Source organism: Papio anubis, chromosome 2 (assembly GCF_008728515.1).
Source record: "Papio anubis isolate 15944 chromosome 2, Panubis1.0, whole genome shotgun sequence".
NCBI lineage: Eukaryota > Metazoa > Chordata > Mammalia > Primates > Cercopithecidae > Papio > Papio anubis.
The window spans coordinates 104,468,600-104,491,259 of NC_044977.1; the positions used below are offsets into that span (position 1 = coordinate 104,468,600).

Here is a 22,660-nt window from a genome sequence, read left to right on the forward strand (position 1 = left end):
GCCGTGCCCAGTAGGAGACATTCTTAAACAGAAGCACTGGTGGCTCCTTCTTTCTTCTCGCCATGTTTACTAAACACCTAGCCTCATTTTTTTTCTCATCTGCAAAACAGAGAGAGCAGTATTGAATTTACATGTTATTAAGAGGACTAAATTAGATAATGTATATAAAGCATATAGCACAGTGTAAAGTACATGTCCATTCATTGATAGCAGCAGCAGCAGCGGTGACAGTGGTGGCAATGCTAGATTCCCTGGCATGATGGCAAAGATTTCTAAAGGATACTCCTCACTTTCATACTAAATTGATCATCAGGAGCCAGATCATAAAGAGCTTTGTGTTTCATGAAAAGAAGATTACATCTTATTCTACAAGCAGTAGAAACTACTGAAGAATTTTATTACTGAGAGAGATGTGATCTGGTTGGCAATTTAGAGAGCAGAGCAAGGGGAGAACAAAGTGCAAGGCAGGAAGAGCAGCAGGTGGCTGCTGTCAAAGGCCAGGCAAGGGATAAGGAAGGTCTGAGTTAATGCCAGAGATGGTGTGATGGACAAAAAGGAGCACACAGTGGACAGTCAAACTCTGGGGCTAGTGCCTGGGTTTGGCAGGAGAGAAAAGGGGAGGAGCTTAGCTGAGCCTCCTGCCTCTGACCTGGGCACTGGTTTCTCTTGGGCATAATCCGAGCGGCTGGGGACACTGGAAGGTGCAGATCAGGGATGGTTTGGGACACAGAAGGGAGTCGCAGTAGATGGTTGGATATTCAGATCTGGATTAAGGCATCTGAATATCTGAATATTCAGATTCAGACCAAGGAGAGAGCTCAGGGCTGCCGCAGCATGCGGGGGGTCATTAAAACTTGGAGGTGGATGAGATCCATCAGGGAAGGGATGTAGAGTGAGAAGAGGGCTGAGGACCGGACTTTGGAAGCACCAATTTTTTCTTTAACTTGTATTTTAGGTTCAGGGGTATGTGTGCAGGTTTGTTATATAGGTAAATCGCATGTCACGGGGGTTTGGTGAACAGATTATTTTGTCACTCAGGTAATAAGCATAGTATCCAGTAGGTAGTTTTTCAGTTCTCTCCCTCCTCCCATCCTCCACCTTCAAGTAGGCCCCAGGACCTATTGTTCCTTTCTTTGTATCCCTGTGTTCTCAATGTTCAGCTCCCACTTATAAGTGAGGATGTGCTGTATCTGCATTTCTGTTCCTGCATTTGTTCACTTAGGATAATGTCCTCCAGCTCCATCCATGCTGCTGCAAGGAACAGGATCTCATTCTTTTTTATGGCTGTGTAGTATTCCATGGTGTGTATGTACCACATTTCCTTTATCCAGTCTTCCATTGATAGACCTTTAGGCTGATTCTATGTCTTTGCTGTGGAAACATTTCAATATTTAAAGATGGCAAAAGAAGAGGCTGAAGGAGACTGAGAAGAAACACCCAGAAAGATAAGAGTTTCAAGGTGGAAGTTTCGTGCCATAGCAAAGACTGCAGAGAGAGAAACGATGTGAGGAAGGACTGAAAGGTGCCTGTTGAATTTGGCAATTAGGTCACTGATGACCTCGACAGCAGCAAGTGCCAAGGAGCAGAGTCGAGCTGGCTAGATTAAGGAGAGAGTTGGACTTTCAAGGAGAGAAACTAGAACTTAATGTCCCCAGGAATGTGGGTATCTCATTTCCTTGCCATGCATTCTGGTTAATGGAAGGTCTTCTTTATAAAGCTAGAATCTCTCTCTCTCTCCGGCATCTTCCCTCAGCTCTCGTTCACTCTCCAGGTCCAAAACAACCAGTCTACACACTTCCCCAGAGAATGGTCCATATATGCCTCCCAACTTGGTCATCTCATCCAGCACTGCTCATATGCTCCAGGCACCCCAGACTTGCCTTGCAGTTGGCCACAGGATGGATCCTGTTTTATTAAAACTGGGCTTGTTCTTTGGCAGCATTAGAGCCTGTGTTTCAATTGGTCTTTATTTCTCACCTTTTTAGGTTGGTGGCTTCCCAACCATGTTTGTAACCTCAACTGAGAATAAGAAAGACACTTCACAATATGATCAGTATAACCATGGGTGTATAGCTGAAGGAAAAGCCTATGACATAATACGTCCCCTTACTATGGTAGATGCACTCTAGTATTTTCAGCTCCATCTCATTCTATCCTATTCCGTTTCATGTGTTTGCATGCTTGTTGTGACTCATTACATCAATTTCACAACCACAAAACTGATTTAATGACCCACAGTACGAGAGGCTCAAAGGAAATGATACTCAGTGTTTTTTTGAATCCATCCCCATTTCCCTGCCTCATTGAGGCCAGCAGCCCATCCCTCTAACTCCCTTTTTTATGACTCTAAGAGGACAGAGAATTGCTTCAGTCACTAGATGTTAGCCAGTCTTGGGGGTGTTCCAAAATGGCTCACCAGAGCTATCACGGTGGAATTTGGAAATCAGTGGAGGAGAGAATGGCTGCATAGGCTCCTGTTCCTGTAATTACTCATGAGGCACCCAAGAGCCTAAGGCATTTTTATGCCCTGAGGATGCCCTTAGGCAGCCCTAATACCACCTCTCATGTGACACATTGAACATTTCCCAGAGCTGAGTAGTATGGCCCACCTGTTCATACAGGCCACAGCTTGCCCCTCAACACTCACTCCCAGCCAGACAACTGTCGTTATCCCCTCTTCAGACCTCTCTGAGGGGAGAACCATCCTTGAGAACCATTGAACCATTGTTCCCTGTAGATCTTTCAGCAAAGAAAATTCAGGCCTTTTTTTTTTAACACTCTCATTTACAATGTCTTTTTTGCTTCTACCTAGGAAGAGCCAGGACTTCTGAATTTACCTTGAATACAGACAGGAGGATGTTGCCTAAGGAATAGCAGAGATCTTGTCTCATCTTCTGAGAGGCGCCTGCTGCTGCTGTGTACACTTGAGTGCTCCCAGAAGTCTCCTGAAAGACTTACATCGCAAATCTGCAATGAGCCAAGCCCTTGGCTGGGCCTCCACTTCAGCCTAGCGAACAAAACTCCATCCCTGCCCTTTAGCCACTCACGCCAAGTTTAAAAATGGGTGAAGAACGGTGGGTCTCCCTCACTCCGGAAGAATTTGACCAGCTGCAGAAATATTCAGAATGTGAGTAAATGCATGGACAGACCTGGGACAGGATTTCTTCTTGGCTGGAGACATCATTTCTGGAAAGCCCAGTAATATTATCATTGCAAAGCCACAAAGAACGATGTCGGGCCTGATGGCTTATATTTCCTTATAAACACAGAATTAGTGTATTTAACATAAAAACACAATTATCTTTAGGCTCAGTAAATACTACGTGCTCACCATAGAAATTTGGAATATACATGGAAAAAAATAGAGTAGGTTAAAAATCCCTGACAACACTACAAACATCTTAGAGCACTTCCCTGCTGTGCATTTTGCCTTACACCGTTGAGCTCACACTGTATACACCCTTCGTTAAGCCTGCATTTCTCACCTAATGTATCGTATGTATTTTCTCACATCATTAAGGCCTCTTTAGAGCATAGTTTTGAAGGGCTGCATGCTGCATGGCTACGTTACTCAATTGTTTACTGTAATATATTCCTGCATTTGGAACCAAGGCCTTCTTGCAGTAAGTTGCTGAATGCTGATGTGTGTTTCTTTCTTGACTTTGTTCTGGGAAGGGAAGGCCTTCCCAGGAAGGAAGAAAAACAAGAAGCACAAAGGGGATGCCTACCCTTGAGGAATCAGAATCTTTTTAGGGAATCAGAAATGTGCTCGTGACACAGAGAACAGCTTTAAGGCTGCAGGCAAACAGCTCTGGTAGAGCTGGCTAAACTAAGCATAGAAATGAGAAGGGAATCAAAAACCAAGGGAAACTGGTATGGGGGTTGTATTATACTTTGCTACTTGGTTCAATCCACAATCAAGGAGTTAGCGGCTCTGGCTCCTTCTGAGAGTTGTGGAGAAGGGATCCATCCCAGGGCTGTGTTTTTGGCTTGTGGATGGCCATATTCTCCCTGCATGCCCTCACATGACATTCTCCCTGTGTGCATATCTCTGTGTCCAAAGATCCCCCTATCCTAGGCACACAACCTTATTGGCCTGGACCCGCCTATTCAGTCAGTCATGACTTCATCTTAACTAATTACATCTGCAACCACCCAAATAAGGTTACATCCTGAGTTATTGAGGGATAGAACTTTAACACATAAATATGAGGTTTGGGGCACAGTTGAACCGATAACAGAGGGTTTAGCTGGATAAACTCCATGGAGGAAAGAGGTTTAAAATGTGAGCAGTAGATGGAAGGGGAATGATGGAAGCAAAAGGAATGTTTAGGAATGTTGATTTTGAGATGGCGATAACACACCCACTATGCATTCCTGTAGTGTGCAGGGATGGTTAAGGAGAGCTTCTGGGCTGGATGGTGAGAAGGCGCAGAGAATGAGGAGGACATAAGGAGGCATGGGGATAGCAGAAGGCCTTAGGCCTTGCGTGTCAAAGTGTGGGCAAAATTTAGAGCCAGGAATCTGGAGACTGTATGCAGGGTGGCTTGGATCAGGCAGTTTCCAGGCCAGGGAATTGGGCAGGATCCTTTGGAGGAAATCTAGTCTGAGCCAAAGAGCTAGGCTAAGATGGTGAGCGTGGCCATGAACAAATGCTAATTCGTGGGAAACTGTGGTGGAAATACCATCAACACATATAGAACAAAAGAAAGTCATCAAAGATACCTTGCAGACTGAATCTGTAGAAAATGACATCAGGATGCAGGGCTGATGGGGAATGTTTGGGAATGTTGATTTTGAGATGGTGATAACACATCCACTATGCCTTTCTATGTGCCAGGCTCCAGGGATCCAGCAATAAATGAGACACAGTTCCTGCCCTCAAAGAGATCACTGCCTCACAGAGGAAGACAAACAGGACTCAAGCAAGGGTGTTGCAGTATAGCCGGTGGTCAGAAGTGGGCAGCGTGAGAGGAGAAGGCCCAGAAGTGGGCAGCATGGAAGGAGAAGGCCCAGCTCAGCCTAGTGGGAGGCTTCCTGATGCACGCATTGTTTCCAGACTCCAGGAACTGTATGGGGAGGGAGGGAGAAGGGTGTTCTGGGCAGAGGACGTGGCTTGGGCAAGGGCAGGGCAGGGAGGAGGATATCATAGGAGCTTCCAAGAACTGCAAGCAGCTCCCAGGCTGGGATCCCAGAGCTTGTGTTGGTGGTGGTATCAGTAGTGTTGGGGGAAGAACTAGAAAGGAAAGTAGGACCCCATCCTGGGGAATCTTGCTTTCTAAGCAATATGTCCTGCAGGCCCCAGGAGGGTATGTAATGGGATTTGAGTGGAAATGAGGGGTCAGTCCATAGCTCTGACTTGGGAATTACATGTGGAGATGGCAAGGAGAGAAAGAAAATGAATGAAGGCACTCACACAGCAGGAATGTCAGGAAAGAAAAGAAGAGGTTAGAGAACGAGGCTTACAGTATGTCTCTATCAGGGGTCAGCAGAAGACACAGAGAGAAGAACCAGAAAGACAAGTAGGTGGAAAAGGGTGCAGCATGGAGGGCGTGAAGGTGAGAAGGGGCTCCAGATGCAGCAAAGCCACTGAGCAGGCAGAGGGATGAAAAGGAACCAGAGTATTCAGTAGGAGAGGGTTCTTTTGGGGTTGGGCCTTTTCTTTAAACATTTACCTGTGTCCTTCTCTGACACTTGCTCGTGTTGTCCATGTCGGGAGACTGGATGAGGCACTCTGCTACTGTTGTTCAAACAGGAGAGGAAAAAAAGATACAATTCTTACAAAATGATTAATCCTCAGAGAAAACCCTGAAAAAGTCATTCCCACCAATTTTAGACACATTCTGGTGTTCAGTCGGATTGCATTGCCATAGCAACCACTCTTCCATAACCACATAAACAGGAGCTCTACAATAACAAAATAATGAAGTGTACAGCCTGAGAATTGAGAACTTTCTCCAGTGGGGTTACCAGGTAGGAGAGGCTCTTGGTATTTTCCACTTGTATAGTGTAAGGTTGGCGCCTTCTCTGGTGACCTTCTATAGGGTGGGGGTGGGGCATCTTAAAACTGCTCTTGGAAGCATGTATATTTACTTTGTATGTATACATACATACATATACACACAGACACATAGACACACACACATATAGCTGACTGTAAGTTTGCTGTCAGTCTACGATGTAAAGTACTTACCAAAAGAACTAATGTGATATTAAGAAATTTATATTATAAAACAATGAAATTTAAAGCCAACCATGATTCTATTTTCCAGTGATAACCAGCACTGGCATGTTTATGTATAAATGTAAGTATAAAAATAAATATTAAAATATACATGCACATATACGTATATACACATATACAACTTACATATGTAAAACAAACTTGAGAATATGCATGCTGTACTATTTTGTATGCTGTTTTCTTCTCCTTAACAATATGTTTCAGTTACCTATTGCAACATCAAAACAACTTCAAAACTTGTGTGCTGAAACAACCACCATTTTGGTTTCCCATGATTCTGTGGGTCAGGAACCTAGGCAGACATGGTGGGCATGACTCATCTCTGCTCCACTGTGTTTAGACCTTCAGGCGGGAGATCTCAAACAAGTGAGGACTTAGACCATCCAATATGGCTCGTTCACTCACATGGTGGGACCTCAGTGTTCCTTCATGGAACCTGTTTCTCCAGCACTTTCTTGTCTCTCAGGGCCTCTCCATATGGCCTTTCTTTTCAGCAGGATAATCTGGAAATCTAACATGGCAACTCAGGGCTCCAAGAGCACAAAAGAAGCTGCTGTCAGATCTTTTTAGCACCTGGGATCAGAGATCCTAGAATGGAACTCCCTCCACATTCCATTGGTCAGTGCAGTCACAGGCCTGGCTCACATTCAGTGAAGTAGAGGAATAGACTCCACATCTCAGGGAGGAGGGACTCACATAGGGACAGAAAGAATTCATGGCAGCCATCTTTGGAAACTGGCTAGCACACAAGATCAATCATGAGTCATTCCCACATCATTCTGTACTCTTCAGAAGCATAGCTTTTAGCGGTTGCAGAGATTTTTTTTACTACATTTGTACTATTTCATCTAACCAAACCAGTCATTGCAATCTTAGGCTGTATTCATAGACTCATAGTGCCTAGTAAGGCAAACTGATATCCACATTCTAGCCTACCCTGATAGACCATCAGACCTCTCTAGAGGACTGAATTTATTTATGGTCGCTATGGTTTACAATGGACATGGACAACCTGGAACTTGTTTGAGAGTTGGTGAGAGACTTCACAGCCACATTATGGAGAAATGAAGATACTGTGCATATTTGTTGGAGAAGGGAAGGGAAAGGTGAAGAAGAGCTCGTTGTATTAAAATAGCTCAGTTCTGTTGTGGGAAGAGGTGTGAAGTTAATTTTGAATGACTTCAAGAGGTAACCCTAGGACTAATGGGAGGAAGTTATAGGAAGTCTTTAAAGTGTGGAATACATTAATTCCTAGTGGTCAAACCTGCCCAAACTGGAATCAAATTGACTTAAAAATGACTGGGTTTCCTTTCCCTGGAACTGTCTGGACAGAGAGTTAGTTGACACACTATAGGGGAGATAAGAGCTTTAGTCATCTGGTTGATTAAACGACCTTCATTAGCTCTTCCAATACTTGGTTTCTATATTTAAATAGATTTCTACCACAGAAGATGTGTGCATGTGGGGATACCCCCTACTGACCCTCTTCCTAACAAGAATTACTGGTGGCCAGTAGAGGGTGGGCATTTTTTTTTTCAATTTTTTGTTAATTCCTTAAAAGTTCCATGATGCATCAAGGACAGAAACTATTCATTTATTCAGAAAGAGAAAAAAAGGAAAACAACTGATGAAGCATCCATTAAATTTTTAATTCTCTAAGAAACTAAACCAAACATTTCCTACATCAGCCAGCAGTTACTTGGACTGTGTAGAACTTTTTTTTTTTTTTTTTTTTTTTTTTTGAGACAGAGTCTCACTCTGTCTCCAAGCCTAGAGTGCAGTGGCGTGATCTCGGCTCACCGCAACCTCTGCCTCCCAGGTTCAAGCATTTCTCCTGCCTCAGACTCCCAAGTAACTGGGATTATAGGCACCCAACACCACGCCAAGCTAATTTTTGTATTTTTAGTAGAGACGAGGTTTCACCATGTTGGCCAGACTGGTCTCGAACTCCTGACCTCAGGTGATCCACCCGCCTCGACCTCCCAAAGTGCTGGGACTTCAGGCATGAGCCACCGCACTCGGCCAGAATTTTTAAAGTTGGGAAAAATCTTAACCATCATCAATGCCAAGCATTGCACATTTTAAAAATGAGACTACCAAGTCCAGAATGGCTCAGTGACTTGCCCAAGGTCATACAGAAGATCAATGGTAAAATAAAAATTAGAACCAAAAATCTCTCAATTCTAGTACAAACTCGTTTGCTTCAATTCAGCAACAACAAATTAAATGAAAAGTACCCACTGGAGCTCAATCTTCAAACATACATTAATGTATGTATGTGTATGTGTGTGTGTGCGTGTGTGTGTGCATGCAGATATGTATGTGTCAAATAAATTACATTAAAGCAAAATGTTAAGATGTCATTAAAGAGAATCAATCCATAAATTATGCTATTAGGAAATATATTTCATTCGAATCAGATTATGGCAAAGTTTCTGACTTTAAGATGTGGGTACAATTCAAAATACAAAACTGTTAGAGTCAGAGAACATATTTAGGGCTGATTTGTAGAACAATAGAAGGCTCTAAGTAAATGTTCTGTCACTAAAACCTCGCTATTTATGCTGGCCAGTAGAGTGAGGCTTGATCAAATGCTCATGAAGTCCTGGACCCATGAAGAGTCATATCTCATTGCTTCTATCTTGGAAGGATATAGCTGTAACTATTTCTCACCAATATGTGTTTCCGCATGACAGATCTTTTTTTCCTTTAACGATGAGGAGGACTCTGCCCACCAGGAGTCACAGAATCTATGGACAGGGAGGAATTTCTATGGAACAATAGCTCTCAACGCTTAATGTACACATGAATCTCCCGGAGAGCTGTTGAAATGCAGATTGTGAATCGGTAGGTCTGGGGTACTGCTGAGATTCTGCTTTTCTAGCAAGCTTCCAGGCGATGCTGATGCTGCTGGTCCAGGGACCACACTTTCAGTTGCAAGATGGCCCAAGTTGTCTGATCCACTCCTCCACCTTCACTTGAAATATGACCGATGAGGCCAAATTATTTGGAGAAAAGGTGATAAAATGTTCTAGCAATACAAATTTTACTTACACAAATAAGCCATACCAGTCATTCAGATCATTTATGATGACAAAAAAATTGTCTCAAAAAGCATTTTCTTGTTACTGACCCCAATTCCCTCTGCCTCCATATAAAGTCTTTTCTTATTATGTCATATGTAACATCTGTGGCAGAGCCATCGCTTCCACAGGTCAGTGGTCCTCAGCCTTGGCTCACGTTCAAATCACATGGAAGGCTTTGAATACTTCCAGTGTTCTGCCCACACCTTCCAGATCATTTAATCACAGTTTGTAGACATGGGGCCTGGGCATCAGTATTTTTTAAAGCCCCCCAAGTGATTTCAATAAGCAGCCAAGGTTGAGAACCACTAGTCTACCTTTTCTTTCTATGCCCCTGGGAATATAAGACACGTGGGACAAGTGTGACCAGCTCAATCCCTTTGCTAGCCTTCATTTATTCAATAGATCTTTCCTGAATATCTATTTTTTTTGCCAGGCAATGGGTTGCATGTTGGGGATGAACAGTGAACAAGAAACAAAGTTTAGGTGGGAGAACATGTGTGTAGCAAGTATATTCGTGCTTATGAAGCTGGGCTTCTCCCCTGTGCTTCCCACGTGCTGCTCTGAGGCCTGACTCCAGCTGGCTGAAGAGGTGGGCCTTTTGATCCAGTGCTCCTGGCCCTGGCCCTTCTGTTTTGACATTTTTCAGGACCCTTAGAAAACTCTGCTCTTGTTGTTGTGCATCTCACTGTATAACTTCCTAGAGTAATTAGAAAATGTATTCATACATTCCAGCCTTCACTGGAAGAAGGAAAATCTAGATTTTATTTTTTTGCTCATGTGCCAACTTTCTCTTCCACTCATCTCAGAGACTCCCCCTGCCCACCACTTATGGTCTTTCTACTCCATGGAATATGTTCCTTTGTCCTCGGCATCATGGTCTTTTCTGGGTTGCGACGGGCAAGCCTCAGCAGTCAGCTCCAGATCCACAGGCACATTGCTTAGAGCATATCAAGTGAGGTCCATGAACCTGCAAAATTGGTGTCACTTAGGATCTTATTCAGAATGTAGAATCTCAGGCTGTGGTCCAGTCCTACAGAATCTGCATTTTCACCGGATCCCAATGTGACTCATATGCGCATTACAGTTTGAGAAGCTCATGGAGAATTTTGAGGAATGGAGAGTTATCATGTACCTTAGAATTCCACTCTCATATATGGATTTTCAGATTCACTTTTGAAAATGTTGATTTATAGTTCTTTCAAAGTTTAACAGTTTAATGATCTAATGCTCAAATACTCTGTGTTCTTAACTAGACAACAGACTATAAACTTTGGGGTCTAGTCCTGGCAGCACAACTAATATTCTGCTGTAAACACTGAAGTCTCTGATTTGTCTGCTTGTTCAGATGGAACGCATCCCTGTCCCACACCAACAAGGCAACAAAGGTGTCTGTGTGTGGGGCCAAATTTTTCCCTTTAAAAGGCTTTGAATTTGCTCGAACACTAGGAACAGTGCTTGGTTTAGGTCCCAGAGTTCTTGGCACATAAAGTATACAAGACAATTTTGGACTGAAAACTTCTTAGGGCACTGGTAACCTTGATCAAAGAGAAAAACTTTCTGAACACCCGATTTAGGATAGAATTCCATGTGGATAGTCCTGACAGTCTGGGTTAACGCAAAACATACCTCTACCTTGCCAAGCAGCTGAACAAGTTGGGATAGAGTTCTTTGGTGTTGTCCACTTAAACAATAGATAACGTCTGCCAAGCACAGCAATATTAAATTTAGCAGTTATAAGCTTTTTATTCCCTTGGCAATAAGTATTCAAGTTCAGGGGCTTTTTAAGACAGTCCTCATTTACAACAATAAAATCATGTCCTAGAATGGCAGTCCTCAACCTTGACTGTACATCTGAATTCCAGGAAGCTTTTAAATTTTACTGTGTCCTGGGTTCCTCAAGAAATGCTGACTTAATTCACCTGGGGTAAGACTTGGGTTACAGTGTGTATAGAGCTCTCCAGGTGATTTCAACATGCAGGCAGGCTTGAGAGCCACTTTCATAGAGGAGGAGTCCTGGCTTCTAACTTGCCAGTGTTCAAGTATCCAGTGAATCTCATAACCATGGCCCATTATTTAGAAATATTTAAAAAGTGTGACTTACGAGCTGAGTCTCCTTGAAAGAATCACTTAAATTCCATAAGCCTCAATTTCTTCTCTACAATAAGGATAATTATTACATTAGAGGGTAGTTGTGGGGATTTAAATAAAATATGTAAGGTGACTAGGACAGCATCTAGCATATCACAAGCACTCCACAAAATGGTAATTGTTACAAAGAGCTGTAGAAATGGCCCTATTTTGTACAGTCAGAAATGGAACGTGGTGTCCTCTGAATCTAGTGCTGGTATTATGGTAAAGGCTTTGACAAAGGAATTTTCTGTGAGGTTATGCTATTGGACCCACAGATGACACCTAAAATAAGACCAAGGAATGCTATTTCCTCATTATTCTTTTCTGTCTTAAGATGAAACAGAATAAAGCAGCTGTCACTGAAGTAGATTAGTCATGCATAATACCTACTTACTCCTCATGGAAAAAGAAACCCAACACAGAAATCTATTCAGAAGAAAACTGTTATAAATTATATGAGGACATCCAAGGAGAAAGTAATGTGTCCCAAATTTGAGAATTAGGTTGATTCCCTTTTTTAAAGGGTATTGATGCTATAAGCCTATGAAAGCCCACAAAGCAAATTGAAGTAAATATGTGACGAGTAATCCATCTCATGGAAAGCTAGTTAGAAATCTCTTGGCTTGTTGTTGTGCTTTTTTTATTTATTTAATTTCAAGCTATTAATCAGATATCTTAAAATAAATGTCTTCCCTATTTTTTCTTTTTAAAACCTCTGTTTATTTTATGTGAACATATGATGAATTTATGTGTGTGTATATATATCACATATTTAAATATAAAACAGGATTTTGAAAATAGAGCAGCAGCACTTTAGAATCAAAGGAATTCTGCTACAATGAATGGTGTAATATCTAAAATGAGATGAGAACATCAAAATATCATACATTCAATTGAAATTACTCCATTGGTTCTCAATCAAAATGCTAACTCTACACTCTTCTTCCAGAAGTCACACCAAGGGTACCCATGTTCTCAAATTTTTATTTTTTTTAATTTAGACATTTTAGCTGAGTTTAAAACCTCCCATTAAAATAAATTCTAATGTGTAGGATTTGTTTTCCTAAATAATTAAGCTGCTTGTGGAATAACTTGAATATATGTGTAATGTTAACTGAGCTCTGGTCTCATTCTAACTTCTCTTTTATCCTGTTTCCAGAGTGGTCTTTAGAAAACAGAGAGCTGGTTATATGATTTCACCACGCAAATAAATCTTTAACCATTTCAAATCAATGTTCTTAACTCTACATTCAAGACCCCCCACAAATCCAGCCACAAACAACTCTCTGGTTCTAACTTGTCCTAAACGTTCTGTGGTGCCCATCTCTGCACTATTGCTCCCTTGGGCTCTTCCGAGAATACCCTTTCCACTTCATATCTGCCTTTATAAACCTTATCCAATTCTTTATGCCTCAGCTCAAGTGCTACCTCCTTTATAGGGCAGCCTCAGTTCCCACCCCATCCCACTTTCATCTTAATTTTCCTTCTTCCCCACTTGGTGTTTCATAGAACTTCATATCATTGTGTCACCCTTAATTATACCTTTCTTTATGTTAGCAAATGTTAGGAAGCTATAGTGAATAATGCTCAAGGGAAAAGACCATATACTTTGAGCCAGACTAGACCTGAGTTACAACTCTGGCTCTTGAGCAAGTTGAATTAATTTTTCTGAATTTCAGCTTCTCCATCTGTAAACTGAAGAAAATACTTCCATGGATTAGTAGAGGAGAGTTTATGAGACTATGCAGGTGAAGGTCTCCAGTGAGGGACAGCTATTAGTACCACAGTTATTTAGATCATCTTTCCCACTAGTCCATTAACAGTATCTTGCCGCATCTTACCCTCCATAGTGTTTGCTGAATTGAATGGAAGCAGCCCAAATTGACAGCATCTGCTGCCTGGCTCTTACTGAGCTATTAGATTTTCAACATCTGTTTTGAATTTCAGAAAGAAATTTCCATTTTTAGGCAACAGAAGCATTTTCCTGTTGTATTTCAATATGTCTCAATCCTGAAATGATTAGAACTTCTGCTTGATTGAATCCAAGTCAGCAAAGCCATGGAGAACAGCCCAGCCTCTGAATAGGTCTGCTTTACCTAGGCTTAAGAGACCTTAACCCTCTGTACACAGAGCCTGGGCAACAAAAAACACTGTGTGAGCTTTTAATAACATCGTCCTTTGGCTCAGATGTTTAAATAGAAACAATAACGGAGCTTGGAAAGCTCTTAATTACCCACAACATTGGGAGAGAGGGAGAGCCCAGGTCATAGAAACCCTGGTTTGCTTTGATGTCTAGAGTGCTGATAACTACACAAGATGAATTCATAATGTGTTTTTAATAACAATTATTGAGTCTCTTTTCTGGGTTCCCAATTCCTTTATAAAATTCCAAAAAGAAGCAGCTAGTCTTGTCTCCAGTTGCTTCTGAATGATTTCCTATGGAAAGCAGCATTTTCCAAACCACCGTGCTTCATGGATTCTCTGAGTCTTTCTTTATCTCCTTTCAATGTAAATGCAACATAGAGGGAACATTAAGGGGAAATCATGGCGCAGGGTGGAGGCCTCAACTTTCAGAGGAAGGTCTTCTGGCTGTCAGAAATATGTGAGAAATACCATGGGAACATAAAACCAATCATGCTAATTATGAGACATAATTGAGGTTATGTTTTATGTGTCAGAATGAGTAGCTCAGTTTTATCCATCAAGATAAAAAATAAAAATCAGGTGGAAAAAAAAAAGAGGGGGACAGAGTTGTCAAGATTCCAGAAGTAGAAGAAACTATCTTCCTGCAGTGTACAGCAGTTTTTCAGCACCAAGGACAGAGCCTCATGGGGTTTAATGCCTACCCATTCTACATACTTAATGAATTTTAATGTTTCAAAATTTTCACTCAGATGTTTATATACTCATCTACATATTGTTTTTCTGAGCCCTAGTTACACATCAGACAGTATGATAGACAAAGACTCACCAGCCAGTTAACAGCTTTCAAGGTAAAACTGAAGCAGGAGATGAGCAAGATAGGCAAGTTAATAAATAATTATAACACTATATGACAAGCGCTATTACATAGTTGTGTACAAGTCATGTGGGAACCAATGAAGGGAATGCTTAACTCTGACTGGTGCAAAGGAAGACTTTACAAAGGAGTTGACATTTGAGCTGGATATTGAAGAATGGGTGAAATTTGCAAGACAAAGAAGAAACACCATGAAAGAGTGCACAATATGTTCAGGGATGTCTGGAAATGTAACTTGATGTGTCTGAAACATAGAGTAAATAGGGAAATGAGGAATAGGGTAGATAAAATCACCAAGGGCTTGTATTCCAGGTTAAGGGCTTATCTTCCAAGCTATGAATGGTAAGCTTTATCCTGGGGAAACAGAAAGCCCTTGAATGGTTTTGAGTAGGGATATGATCTGATCAGATTTGTGTTTCAGGAAGATAATTTAGATGCAAGGGGGGAAATCAGACGGAAAAGAAGAAGTGGGAGGTCAAAGGGTAAAAGAGGGTGACATTTCTCCAGATTTTCTGGGACTGAGGGGCAGCTCCAACATAAACATGGTTACACAGGGAGAATTTATTTGGCCCAGCTTCCATTAGCTGTTTGCCAGTGTTTCACATGTGAATTGTGTCTCTTCAGATTCCTCCAAGAAGATAAAAGATGTCTTGACTGAATTTAATGAGAGTGGGAGCCTCAAACAATATGACCCACATGAGGTAAGAACAGTTTCATTTTAAGCCTTTAAAAATCCCTGTGTTTTAGCCTTTCCATAATTTGTTTCACTCTTGGAGACTCCACTTGCCTTGAAGAACTTGCTCTTCAGCATGTTTCCTCCTAAGTTTCAAGTGAGCCATTTGTGCTACCTGGCATCATATGTTTCCCAAGCCCATACACTCATCCCACTGTCCTAGAAGACTACCACTACTTCTCCTCTGCTCAGATCTCTCACCCCTCCTCTCCTCATCCTCAGTTAACAACTGAGTTTTCTACTTCACTGAGAAAAGAGAAACAAACAGAACATATCTTTCACAAGCTCCCTCACCCCATATGCCCACCTATGTGTACCTTTTCTTCTGTAACTGGAGATGAACTCTACATGATCCTGTTTAAGTCCAGCTCCCCAACGTGTGCACACAACCCCATCCTCTTTTGGCCTACTGACAGGCATTACTTCAGCAACATGTCTTCCCCAGACTCCCTTTCCCTCCCTCCACCTCCTTCCTTTTCTCTCTGTATCTCTACTTCCGTCTCCTTCATATCAACTTTCTTCTGTATATTTTATTTTTCCCATCAACATGTAAACATTCTGTTACTTCTTTTATATTAAAAAACATTTTCCTGACTCCACTTCCTCCTCTAGGTACCACCTCATTTCCCTCCTGTGTTTTATAGCAAAACTGTACAAAATACTTGTCTATACTCGTTGCCTCCAAATTCTGTTCTTCCTACTTTCTCGAAATGCCTTGCATCAGTCTGTAACCTTCACTCCTCCACTCAAACCACTAGTCAAGATAGCCAAGGGCCTCCCTACAGCTAAATCCAATAGCAGTTTTGCTCAACATCACTGGACATGGTTGGTCAAGTCATCCTCCATTTTCTTCACTTGGTTGTAAGATGCTACCTTCTCCTGATTTCTTCTTACCCCTCTACTTGACATTTACACTTAAAAATCAAATAGGGATCTCAAACTTAACACGAACTAAAATGATGTGTCCTTAATCTTCCCCTATAAAACCTGCTTTTTCAGCAGTCTTCCCCATTTCAGTAAATGACAACTCTACCCTTCAAGTTATTCAACCTGAAACTATGCAGTCATCATCAACTTTTGTCCTTCTCTCACATCCCACATCCAATTCATTGGCAAATTCTGTTAGATCTACCTTCAAAATATACCCAAAATACAGACACATCTCACCACTTGCACTGCTAGCATCCTGACCTGAGTCATCACCATACTTTGCCCAGATTATTGCAAGAGTCTCCTAACTGGTCTCCCTGCTTCTGCCCTTGCTGCTTCAGTCTATTCTTCACACACATCCTGAGTAATCTGTCAAAATTTACGTCAGAGCTTGTGGCTGCTCTACTCCACAATCTCCCATGGTTCCCCCCATTCCTACTCAGAGTAAACATGAAGATCATTACAATCGGCACCTCCCCCAGCTCTCTGACCTCATCTCTTGCTACTCTCCCCATCTTCAGCATATTAGCTTTCTTGATGCTATCAAACAAGCCGGTGTCACCATAACCTCAGCACCATTGCTCTTGCTGTTACTATTCCTTAGAATGTTCCTCCTCAGCACATCACATTGTCCATTACCTTACCACCTTCCAGTCTATGCTCAAGTCACCTTCTCAGTGATCATCACCTTCTTCATCTAATACTTGAAGCCCTCTTTCCCAACACTTCCTATCCCCCTGCTCTGCATTATTTTCCTCCTAAGTACTTCTCACCACCTGTCACACTATATAATTTACTTAATTAATTGTCTGTCTCTCCCACTAGCATGTTTTTATTCACTGCTGTGTCTTCAGTGCCTGAAAAAGTATCTGGCTCATAGCAGGCATTCAATAAATATTTGTGGACTGAATAAATGAATACAAGACCTCCCCCTACTTTCAAATTCAATGAATCTAACATTTCTTGGGCTTCTATGCACTGTATTGGGCACTGTAGAAGGCATAAAAATACAGAAGCACAGTTCCTGCCCTCCAGGACTTATTTCCTACTGGCCGGGTCAGGTTTGACAGCCATGACCCTGGAATTATACAGTCTTAGGTTAGACTTCTACCTCTGCCATCAACAAGTGGTCTTCAACAATATTTCATATCTTTGAGCCTCACTTTCCTCATCTATAAACTGTACATAACCAAAAAAAGCCTCAAAGTTTGTGGATGAGTGAATTAAATGGGAGGATCTTTGCAAAGTGGCTAACACTCTATAAGCACTTAAAAATTTGTACCTGTTGTTATCCCTCTTCCATCTCCTTTCCCCAGAATGTTTTTAACTCAATTCCGTTTTCCCTGCTCCTGAGTCCTTTTATAAAGACAAACCACAGAAAAGTGACTGATCTGCAGGATTAACTCAGGGAGAGACTGGCCACTTTCTTATTCACGTTGTCATCCATTGAACAAAACTGATCAACACCTTCTCTGCTGGACACTGGAAATGAATCAACAGAGCCTGTGCCCTCAAGGTACACCTAAGAGGGGCTTTGGATAAAATGCACCAGTTGCAGAGAGAATGAAGCAGGAGGAAGGTAGCCAGAACAGGGGCGAGATTGAGAATGCACCATTTCAAAGAACATTCCTGAGGAGAAACCACGCAGAGAAGATAGCAGAACCAGCAAAGAACTCACTGCCCCACACCCCCCACCCCCAGCTCCAAAACACAGGAACAAAGCCTGGCGGGGGCTGCTAATCAGCTTGTCCGCCCTGGGGCTGATGAGTGGGAGAGGAACAGTTTGGTCAGGGCCACCGCGGGTGTGGAGGCCACAGGAGCTTTCAGAAGCAGGGAGTCGCTTGGCTGCTATGAGCATGCAGCCGCCCTCACCTCTGTCGGGGCTGGCCCCCACTTTTTGTACGCCAGGCACTGCTGGGTCCCAAGGGAGCTCTGCCACTCTGATTTTGTTCTCTCACACAGTGCAGCTGACTTCTAGTAGGTGTAATGTCATGGCACGGGGGTTAGGGAAACAAGAAGGGTTTAATTTCTCTAGAGTTTGATGGCTTACTGCTGCTAAAATGTCTCAATGAGAAACGAGTTAGCTGTGGGAAGGAGCAGATTGCTAGCAAAGGTAGGATGGGAATAAAACTTTGCAGAGTGGCAGAGCTGCATCTGGTCGTGATGAACATGCACTTGCCCATCAGCACCAAGTGATTCTCTGGAGAACAGAGTGGTGGCAGACAATAGATAGTGGACAAAACCCAAAAGAGCAAAAGAGGCAGGTGACTTGGTGGCACTGTGAGCCTGGACCCAGACACCTGAGCACAAAGCCCAGCTCTGCCATGTGCTTTATGATCTTCAGCAAGTTATTTATGTTGTCAAAATTTGTTTTATCCCCAAAATGACAGTAACCGTTCTTCCCCACACTACTGTCCTGAGAATGAAAGTGCCTGATGCCTGCTAAGCTCTCCATCTAGTTCTCCTCTCTTCTTGGTCTGTGTAAGGATTAACACACTCTCTTTAAGCATGTTGCAGCAGGAGCAAATTGCCCAGCTAATTCCTGCGTAAAAGCTGCTGGGGGAAAACAGAGTTCCTTTGGCCTGAACCATGAGCGTGCCTGGGATGTTATTCCAGGTCTCAGAGAATTGCCAGCAAGCCTCATAGTAGTTGGTCATCTGGTTTGGGCATGACCCCTAGCCACTCCCTAGTTAGTCTCCCATAATGCATTTACTAAGCAACTACTCTGTTACTGGGCTGTGCTTTTAAAGAACTTTTGCATAACCCAGATATCACCTTGAGAATGTGGCACATTTTTGCATGTCTTTGCCTGCTGAACATGGAATACTGGAAGGGAGTGTCAGGGAGCACTATGCCAGTTCTGGACCCTGTGACAGATATAGAAGCAGGAGCACTGGACTAGGGGTCAGGAGGTCTGGCCTCTGGTTTCACTCTGCTGCTAGCTTGCTGGGGCTCATCACTCAATTTCCTGAGCCTTGGGGGCATCAGAAGACCAAGTCCTCTCTGAGACTCTTCTGGTTTGCAAGTTCTGTGCTTCCAGGTTTATTCCGTGCATCCTGTTCTCTAGGATAGGGACATGCATGGCTGGATAATTTCCGTCAGTATTATTTTCTAAGTTCTCATAACAGTTTGTCAGCTCTTTTCCTATGGCACTTGCCACTGATGACCATGCATTGCAATTATTTCAATATCTTTACCTCTTATATAACACTGACTCTTTGAAGATATGGACCAATACCTAATTCACTGGTGCCCAGCATATCTATAGGTATAGATATAGATATATCTGGTGTATTTCCCCCCTTTTTCCAATCTGTTTCTTCTTCAGCAAATTGTGAGTGGAGATATATATATATATCTCATATATAGTTGATCCCATAATAGTTGGTGACATCCAGGGGCCAGACACCAGGCTATTCCTGAGGTGCACTGATTAGGGTTCATCATCCATTCACATGCCTAAGAAGAACCCTGTCATAGGTGGTGTGGGGAATTCAAACATGAAAGACGACATTCTCACTACCTTCCAGGAGCTCTGGATCAAGTAGAGAACCAAGGTGTGTCACAAACCACTATGTATCAACGCACAGCAGCAGATATGAGTGTCACAAGACAGGAACCAAGGTGCCAAGTATGGAAATTCAGGGACAGAAAATCACAAGGCTTTCTGGAAAAGGCGGAATCTGGGTTGGGCCTTAAAGCATGACTGGAACTTTAACATGTAGAGATGGAAGCAGTTCATGCAGGGCAGAGTGCATGGAGGGTTGGTCGGGAAAGAACACAGAGGTCAGCATGGACAGAGTGTATACATGCACAAGGGGAATAATAGCAGAAAATACCAGAATCATCTCAGAGCTTGAAGTAACTACAAATCTTGGTTGGAGGGGATTATCGGAGGCTATGAATTCTGAAGGTCTAGGAAAGTACACAGGATGACCCACTGGACTGTAGAACACTGCATATTAGACTTTCTATTTACATTCATCTAATTTCCACTTGCCAATTTAGTTTTGCAAATATTTTATAATGTATAGTGCAAGAACACAGAAGTACATCAGCTGATCTCAATTTAGTTCCATGGGCAATTAGAAACCATGGAAAGTTTGTTTTTTGTTGGTGGTGGTCGTAGTTTTTTTTGGGTTTTTTTTTGTTTTTTGTTTTTTGTTTTGAGACAGAGTCTTGATCTGTCACCCAGGCTGGAGTGCAGTGGTGCCATCTCAGCTCACTGCAAGCTCTGCCTCCCAGGTTCACGCCATTCTCCTGCCTCAGCCTCCCGAGTATCTGGGACTACAGGCACCCACCACCATGCCCAGCTAATTTTTTTGTAATTTTAGTAGAGACGGGGTTTCACCATGTTAGCCAGGATGGTCTCGATCTCCTGACCTCGTGATCCACTTGCCTCGGCCTCCCAAAGGGCTGGAATTACAGGCATGAGCCACTGCGCCCGCCCCATGGAAAGTTTTTGAGTAGAGACGCAATCTTATCAGAGTTGTGCTTTAGGAAGATCAACAGGGCAAGGATAGATAAGATAGGTGGGAGGACCAACAGATGGACATGGGAATCAGGAAGCTTTGGAGGGGTATTGCAATGATCCAGGTGAATTATATGGAACAAAAGTCAGAATCCAGGAATTTTGGTGATGGCAGCAGGGACAATGGACATAGAAAAGGTCTGGATGTCACAGACGTTGCAGAAGAACAGTGGACAGAAGGAAGAGACAAGAACTAGTCTCAGACAACTGACGGTTCAAAGCTCAGCCTGTAATGTTGGGAGCATAATGGTGTCATTGGCATTAACAGAAATTGTGGAGTCAGAAAGATCAGCTGGTTTTCAGGGAGCAAGCTAATTGAAGTTTAGAACTTGAAATCTTCTAGTTCAGCACTCACAATTTACTGAAGAAGAAACAGATTGGAAAAGGAGGGGAAATGCGCTTGGTCTGAGACCAGTCATGAGGTTTGCTGAATCTCATGCTGATCTTGTTTCATGATCTTTTGGCTTTGGTTTTTTACAGCATTATGTTACATTGTTTAAACTTTTTTTTTTATTAGATCATTTAGTACAGTCTGCTTTCCAGAAATATTTTATTCTGATAGTTTTCATTTGATGCTAGCTGTAAGAGATTAATAGTTCACTATGGAACTGAAAACTACCTTTTAAAATAGTACTTGTCAATTAAAGTGATACAAAAAGACAAAGCAAAAAAACCTTTAGAAACAAATTAATGAAGAACAGTGCCATATTATTCAGTCAAATCAAAGTAAAGAATGAGAGAACCAAAACAGAACAACTGCATAGAAAATAGAGAACTTCAAAAAGAAGACAGGATGAAATGCTGCAGAGAGGCCAAAGATGAGACAGTCTAAAAAGAGATGATTATATCTGTGACCTTCAACAAAGCAGTTTCAGAGGTAATGGGCTAGGATCCAATCCAAATGGGATTAGGGAGGTGAGGAGGCTAATCTGGTCTGTTTGGAGAAATTTGAAAGGAAAGGCGAGAAGGATGGGCCAGTAGCTCTGGTAGATAGCACTCTCTTTGGAATAGGGGACATTTAACACATTTGCAGGTAGATGAAAAGAAAATGCTGGAGGTGCAATCAGAGCCAGCGAGAATGGAATCAAGGATCATATTGGGTGGGTTACAGTTGGAGAGGAGGGGCTGGGCATGGTGGCTCACGCCAGTAATCCTAGCACTTTGGGAAGCCAAGGCAGGCAGATCACTTGAGGTCAGTAGTTCAAGACCAGCCTGGCCAACATAGTGAAACCCCATCTCTACTAAAAATACAAAAATAGCTGGGCATGGTGGCACGTGCCTGTAATCCTAGCTACTTGGGAGGCTGAGGCATGAGAATTGCTTGAACTCAGGAGGCAGAGGTTGCAGTGAACCGAGATGGCGCCACTACACTCTAGCCTGGGTGACAGAGCGAGACTGTCTCAGGAAAAAAAAAAAAAAAGAAAGAAAGAAAGAAAGAAAGAAAAGAGAGGAGGAAGAAAATATTTTGTTATTGTGTATTAGGAGAAAGGAGAAGGATGTGGGAAGAAGGGACATTCTGAGGCGATGAAGCTACAGAGACAGCGAGGGACAGAAAGAATGTGAAATAAAGAGACACAGAGACTCTGGGACAGAAAAGGAACAGAGACATGGATAGCTGTCACAAGAAATGTGAGCCTACCATTTGCTTCGAGTTCCCCTGATCTGGTAAGAGCCTCTTACCAGATTCAGACTTCCTTCACTCTGCAAAGGAGATGGATAGAACAGTCAAGCCTGGTGCTAAACAGAAATTTATTTGTGGGCCCCCCAGTGGGTTGGGGAGGCCATTACTTGCTTTTAAGGTCAAGATTTTGAACCCAAACTTGTTTATACACATGTAAGCCAGTCTTTGGTTCTGGGAAGTCCCCCAGATCTCCCAGAACAGACAAGGGGTTAAATGCTACCAACATTTTGATGGGCACACCAAGTAGACTCCTGCAAAGGGATTTTATTCTCATGGCTGCTATTATTCACAAAAGCTTGCACAGCA

General features: G+C 42.5%; 1 protein-coding gene across 12 annotated transcripts in view; it reads left to right on the forward strand.

Moving 5' to 3' along the window:
* DGKG (diacylglycerol kinase gamma) overlaps positions 1–22,660 on the forward strand; it is a 213,484-nt gene that overhangs the window by 38,940 nt on the left and 151,884 nt on the right. For all 12 annotated transcript variants that reach the window (XR_001899900.3, XR_002520454.2, XM_003894703.4 and 9 more), the window contains exons 2-3: positions 2,813–3,127; positions 15,104–15,180. Coding sequence is in view for 10 of the 12 variants with exons in the window: in XM_003894703.4 (XP_003894752.2) it covers positions 3,061–3,127; positions 15,104–15,180 (144 nt within the window). In the remaining 2 variants the exon portion in view is untranslated. The remainder of the gene's footprint in view (positions 1–2,812; positions 3,128–15,103; positions 15,181–22,660) is intronic.